The following is a 6,892-nucleotide window of genomic DNA, read 5'->3' on the forward strand; positions in this document are numbered from 1 at the left end:
ACATATCTGACAAGGGACTTATCTCTAGAATTTATAGAAAACTCCAACACCTCAATAACAAAAAGACAAACAATCCTATTAAAAAATGGGCAGATGACATGAATAGACACTTTGCCAAGGAGGATATTCAAGCGGCCAACAAATACATGAAGAAATGCTCACGATCATTAGCTATTAGAAAGATGCAAATCAAAACAACAATGAATACCATCTTGCTCCAGCACTAGTAGCAAAGTTCAATGAGACAGAAAATAACAAATGTTGGCGAGGATGTGGAGAGATTGGGACTCTCATACACTGCTGGTGGGAATGTAAAATGGTACAACCATTGTGGAAAGCAGTATGCTGATTCCTTCAAAAGTTGGAACTAGAAATGCCATTTGACCCAGCTATTCCATTACTAGGTATATATCCTAAAGAAGTGAGAGCTATGACAAGAACATATATATGCACACCCATGTTCATTGTGGCACTGTTTACAATAGCCAAAAGATGGAAACAGCCTAGGTGTCCATCAACTGAGGAATGGATATCCAAACTATGGTACATACACACAATGGAACACTATGCAACCCTAAAGAATAATGTAGAATCTGCAAAACACTGCGTAACGTGGATGAACTTGGAGGACATTATGCTGAGTGAAATAAGTCAATCACAAAAGGACAAATACAGTATTAGTCCATTATTGTAAAAGTCAAGGAAACGCTTATCTATGAAAGACAATTTCTTGTTGGTTACCAGGGGTGGGAGGGTACGGTGGGTAATATTGTTGGGTAGACAGAGGTAAGTTTAGATTTGGGTGAAGAGAAGGGCAATGTACCAAATGTGAGTGATCAATATAGTGGCATTGAGGAAGAGAAAGACAGAGAGAGGTATGTGGGAAGCACAGACAACAAAGATGAACCCTTTCTCACATATAGTACAGCGTGGTCAGTGAAGGCAAACACGGGTATATGGGTGGATAGATGGGTGGAAAGGCTGAACTATTAGGTATGTCAATGAAGTGGGAAGTGCACTTAAGAACATTTATAGGGTTGGCAGACAATGGTCCTATAACTTTATGTATATGATCTGAATTCCCAGGTGTATAATGGGGCTGACAAGGGTCAAGGTTGTAGTCACTGCTTGGTCACAACCAGCTACCCAGAGGGACTGAGTCGTTGAACCTGTGGGCTCGGGACCATAGTCACAGAGGACATCAAGCTCAATTGGCATAACATACTATACAAAACATTGTTCCATCTCCTACTGTGGTCAGTAGCGACTGGGATCTTAAAAGCTTGCAAGCTGCCATCTAGATGCAACGATGAGTGTCTTCTCATCCAGAGCTAAGAAGAATGAAGAAAACCAAAAATTCATGGAAACAATTAGTCCTAATGACTGGTACACCATCAGATCTGCAGCCTATACGACTATGAGACCAGAAGAACTAGATGGTGCCTGGCTACTACTGTCAACCACTTGGAAAAGGATCTATGTAGGAGATATTGGATAGATAGAACAATGTGGAACAAAACTCAAAATCACTTGGAAAAAAAAAAAAATGGAGGGACCAGGTTTGCTGGCCTGATAGATCCTGGTGGAACCACTGAGACTATATCCCCAAGCTGCCCTTCAGGTCTGGAATTGAACGCATGCCTGTGGCTTCCAGCCAAATAATAGACAGGCATATGAGTTGAACATTTACCTGAGGTAGATATACTCCTTGGAGAGAACAAGCATTGGAGAAAGAAGGGCTTCTTATGCACAGGGAGACAGCTCAGGGGGCAGGCGTGCATGGAGGGATGGACACAGGGAAGAGGTAACTATTGGGAGGGAGTGGGAGGGGACATGTTACATTGTGGTAAACTGTGATCAGTGTCATGAGACAAAGTGTATGTGAACTGCTGTATGGAAAGTGTATTTGCTCTGTAAATTTTCACCTAAATCACAATAAAAAGGAAGAAAAAAAAAAGAAAGAAAGAACTTTAATAACATAGTACCAGGAAGGAGATGTAACCAATAAATGTTAGGAGCCCTGGGCATTTGGAGACTGCTCTTTGAATGCATACCTACCCTGTCCATGTGTAGGCATCAGAGCTGGCCAAGTAGGTGAAGCTTCTATCTTGATGTAGCTCACAATCTAGAAATGGAGGTGAACATCAAATAAATGATCATGCAAACAATACATTTAAAAATATAAATCATTATTGGTACTCTTAATAGAAAAGTAAAAGTGTTGAGAAAATCCAGACTACCGGTAATCCTCTACTTATGATAGGCCTCTTTTCTGACAACTCTCTTTCCGTTTGTTCTAATGCAAGTCAAACACCTCTCTCTGTCTTTTTTTTTTTTTTTTCCAGCTTTCATTATTATTGCCTCTTATTAGCAGTATCTTTATAAATAATAATATTGAATATTTGTGAGTGAACATCTGTGAATGATTACATCTGCAGATTACACACTGCAACACTGTATGTAGTAACTTTTACTAATGATAAAATGTACAAAAAGAAGGTGGTAAGTGCAGTTCATCATGACTTGAAAATGTCTCAATTCGAAGACTACCCTGAGTGGCTTAACTTTTCTAAATAACTATATGAGCTAAAAGTTAATGGATGAGTATGACTTAGGCACATGATGAATGGAGGAAAGAGCTCTCTGGGGAGAGGAAACCGTGTTTACGAAAGCTCTGAGGCAGGAGTCTGCTTGATATGTTCAGATCACTAAACTCAGGCTGCTATGGCACAAATGTCATGGATGAGGGAGACAGAAGAGTAGCAGCAGATAAGATTGAGAAGGTAGGCAAGGAGTTTTATAATAAGTGAATTCAGAAGTCAGTCAGTGGAGAATCTTGAACTTTAGAATGGCATCATCCAGTTTGTTTTTGCATTTTTGAAAATGCAAAGGATGGATCAGAGGGTGAGCACAAGTAGACAGGAAAATCATGGATTAGATTAGCATAAGATTTGTAGAGTGATAGAAAAATGGACAGGTGTGAGGAGATGAGAGGGAAGAGCCTAAAAGCACCTACATTAAATCAGGTGGTAGGTTCTCTGGTGTCTGTTATATTATTATCTTTAGTTGAATATTTGAAATACTCTATGCCTTTTAATTTAAAAAACAATGAGCAGTGAAGAAAGTGAGACATGGCCAACCTGTGGAAACAATTCTCTAAAAATTCTCTGTAAAACGTAATAGAACAATAGTGGTGAATATGCTGTCAAAGGAGTGTTTTTTGTTTTTGTTGTTTTTACATAGATACACATGGTTAGGAAATTTATCAATGTAGAAAAATGTAGAAATGTAGAAAAATATAAAAATGTGATACTCTTTATCCTTCTGTCCTTTTCTTTCTTCCCCCACCAAAGGTACCTGCAAATAGATTTTTCTTTTAACAGCTACTTAATATTCTATTAAGTAGAATCTCTCAAAGAGATGGATTGACACTGTGACTGCGATGATGGGCTCAAGTATGGCAAGGATCATGGAACTGGCGCAGAACTGGGCAGTGTTTCGTTCTGCTATGCATAGGGTCGCTATGAGTCGGAGATGACTCGATGGCACCTAACAACAACAACAATGTTCTATTGTATGGCTATCCCTTAAGATATCTCATGAATCACTTACTGATGGATGCTTTAATAAGTCTGTTATACTTTTTAAAAATTAGATGTGAGAACCCTTTTGAATAGGCTGAAGGAAAAGATGGTATAGAGAGGAGGAAGAGATACAGAAGAAGGAGGCAGACAGAGCAGAATCCAAGGAAGTGGGGTCTAGAGCACATATGGGGGTGTTGTCCTTTGAAGAGAGTAGAAAGGAAGGGAAAATGTGCATATGGCAGTGGCATGAAGATGAAAGATGTCTATCTAATGTTTTCTAGTTTTCACTCCAGTGATAAGTGAGGCACAGCTATCTATTGATAGTGCAAGGTGAGGAGAGGGAACAGAAACTTACATGAGTGAAGAAGATAGCATGACCAGAGTGGGAGAATGATCCTGCCAAAAATAAAGTGTCTTAAAAGTGTCTTTTGATTGATGATCATGAATTTATAGTGAAATCAGTGTTGTATAAATTTTAATTCCTGAAATTTCAATAACTGTATTAAGTATTTAAGTTCTGCTCAGACTGAACCTGTTTGCTTGGTGAAGGTTGGGTACAGTTTGGTTATGTGTTGTGTGAAAGTAGAAAAGGTGACTTCCGGAATGGCTTTCTCTCCTGGAAAAAAAAAAAAAGCCTATTGCCACAGAGTGAGATTGAAGAATTCCAACCTAAGATTTCTCATGTAGTTTCTTTTCAGAATATTTTTCCACCAATGATATACGTTGTATATCTGGCAGACTGTTTATGAGAACTTCCCTCTAGTTAGCTGATGACTACTTTTTGATTCCAATTACTTTTCCTAGAGCCCCGGCCTGAAGTTCCTTTCCATCTTCATACTCTACTAGATTGATCCTTAGTACTTAAAACTCAGAAACCTGGGTTTCATTCTTGTTGAATCATTATTTATTTGTATGACTTTGACAGATTGTTTAATTTCTCTTTGAGTTTCATTTGAAAAATGAAATTTAACAACAAAAAACAAATTTTAAAAAATCCTATGGGTCACAAAAAAAAATTTGTTTTTAAGTGTGTTGATATTAGAGGTATAGGTGTATAAATATTGTTGTTATTGTTATGTGCTGCCTAGTCGGACCCGACACATAGTGACCCCTCCTTGGGTTTCCGAGGTGGTATCACTACAGAAGTAGATTGCCCAACCTTCCTTCCCAGGAGTGGCTGGTGGGTTTGAACCTCCAGCCTTCTGGTTAGCAGTCAAGTGCCTTAGGCACTATGCTACCAGAGCTCCCATATAAATATTAGTATAACATTTATACAGTTTTCCATTCTAAATTCTGCAGTACCTCTTGAAGATTAAGAATCATTAAAATTTATTTGCCCCCCTTTCAGAGTCATTTCACTTGTCTGCACCTTATACTATATTTTTAATCCTCAGGAATGCCAAGAAGAATTGGCAGCGCATTCAAGAGCATTTCTTTTTTGCAAAATTTCACCCACTTAAGGATTATTGTCTGGAGGTGAGTAGAGAATATCATTATAAGTTCTTTAATGTGTCTTTAATCTTGATGCTCCCTTACTGCTCAAATTGCTGAAAGGCTATGATTAGGTTAGTTTTTTTCCTTGTTTGCAAACATCACCTTAACATTTTAAACCTTTTAAGTTTGATTTTGTCACTCTTTATGCAGATGACTTGCTTGCATTTCACTCTTAAGCAGTGAAAATTGGCTAGTCATTTTCACTTTCTATTTCTCAGGCAGTGTCTGGCTTGTAAACACTGGAAGGGAATATTTAACTCTAAACAGAAATCAGTTCTGACATAAAAAGGAAATGAGTGAAAACAGTTGTACAGGTGAGATTTTGTTGTAATGAAGCTCATTGTTAATGAAAGAACAAAAAGATCTATTTTTTTGTTAATTGCATTTTTTGGGTTCTGGATGACTAAAATTGAATAGCAAATGACCCACCACATTGATTATAACAGAAGGTGCTTATATAATTTTAAGAACACAAACATATTTATTATAATTAATATATAAATTATGTCATTTAATTTACTGTAAAATTTAATGTATAAATTGCTAAAATTTGTGTCAACCATATTACTCTTTCCCTGTTTCAACTATAATTAAAATGTTCTCCCTTTGAATTTAAAACATTTGATCTAGGATCATTTTTCTAAAGAACTTGGGCCTATTAGTAATTTTAACAACTGTTAAACAATTTTTTTGGGTGGATTACTAATAAGTTACCTTTTCAATTTTGTGTATGTGTGTGTGTATTTATATATATGTGTGTGTGTGTGTGTATGTGTCATGAGGGACATTAATATGTATTTTCTGTTGCTTCAGTACAAATGCTATTGAAGATTTTCTTAACTGTTGGTTTTGAAAATAGCAACAAATATTTCAACATGCTCTGCTCTGTGTTCTTTAGTATCCAGAGTGCTTTATTTGACAGCTTTCTGAAGGACTCCTTTAATAACTATCTAGTGTTAAGTCAGCCTTTTTCTATTCAGTTCTCCAGCAGTAAGTCCCTGGCTTCTCTCTTTCTGTTGTCCCTTTCTTTGACTACCTCGCTTTTGTTGTTGTTGTTGTTGTTGTTGTTATGTGCCGTCGAGTCGGTCCCGACTCATAGCGACCCCTCCTTGGGTTTCCGAGGCAGTATCACTACGGAAGTGGATTGCCCAACCTTCCTTCCGAGGAGTGGCTGGTGGGTTTGAACCGCCAGCCTTCTGGTTAGCAGTCAAGTGCTTTAGCCACTATGCTACCTCGCTTTTATATATTCTTAATTCTCCACTAATGACCTGAATCATAATTACATGTGTAAATAAAATTATGGAAGTTAATGACTCACAAGAATTCTGTCTCTTCATAAAATTTAGAGGTTTACCTAGGATCTTTGGATACTTAACATTTAGTTGCAGTAATGAAGAAAACCATACTATTCTAAAAGACTTACACATTGTTATAAGCTGCTTATTTAGTTTTTAAATTGCCTATTTGTGATTCTTATTTGGTACTTCTTACCATTGGTCATTTTCTGGTTCTTAGTTTTTATTTAGTAGGGAAAAGGAAGGGAGTGTTGTTTATATGTGACTAAATAGAAGCTATTTACAGTGGTATTGCACTGAGCAGTTTACAGAATGTTTCCATGTCCTGTTTTAATCTGTTTGTCCTTATTTTACAGATATTGTTGTTGTTTTTATGTACCCTCGAGTCTGACCCGACTCATAGCAACCCCTCCTTGGGTTTCAAAGGCAGTATCACTACGGAAGTAAATTGCCCCATCTTCCTTCCAAGGAGTGGCTGGTGGGTTTGAACCGCCAGCCTTCTGGTTAGCAGTCAAGTGC

The 6,892-nt window shown here is 37.5% G+C and overlaps 1 protein-coding gene across 1 annotated transcript in view; it reads left to right on the forward strand.

Annotated features, from left to right (window-relative positions):
• Positions 1–6,892, forward strand: part of TARBP1 (TAR (HIV-1) RNA binding protein 1) — a 201,182-nt gene that overhangs the window by 185,421 nt on the left and 8,869 nt on the right. The window contains exon 25 of the mRNA XM_042780644.1: positions 4,979–5,060. Coding sequence (XP_042636578.1) covers positions 4,979–5,060 — 82 coding nt within the window. The remainder of the gene's footprint in view (positions 1–4,978; positions 5,061–6,892) is intronic.

This window comes from Orycteropus afer, unplaced genomic scaffold (assembly GCF_000298275.1).
Source record: "Orycteropus afer afer isolate SDZICR_OR568_19922 unplaced genomic scaffold, OryAfe1.0 scaffold00050, whole genome shotgun sequence".
Classification (NCBI taxonomy): domain Eukaryota; kingdom Metazoa; phylum Chordata; class Mammalia; order Tubulidentata; family Orycteropodidae; genus Orycteropus; species Orycteropus afer.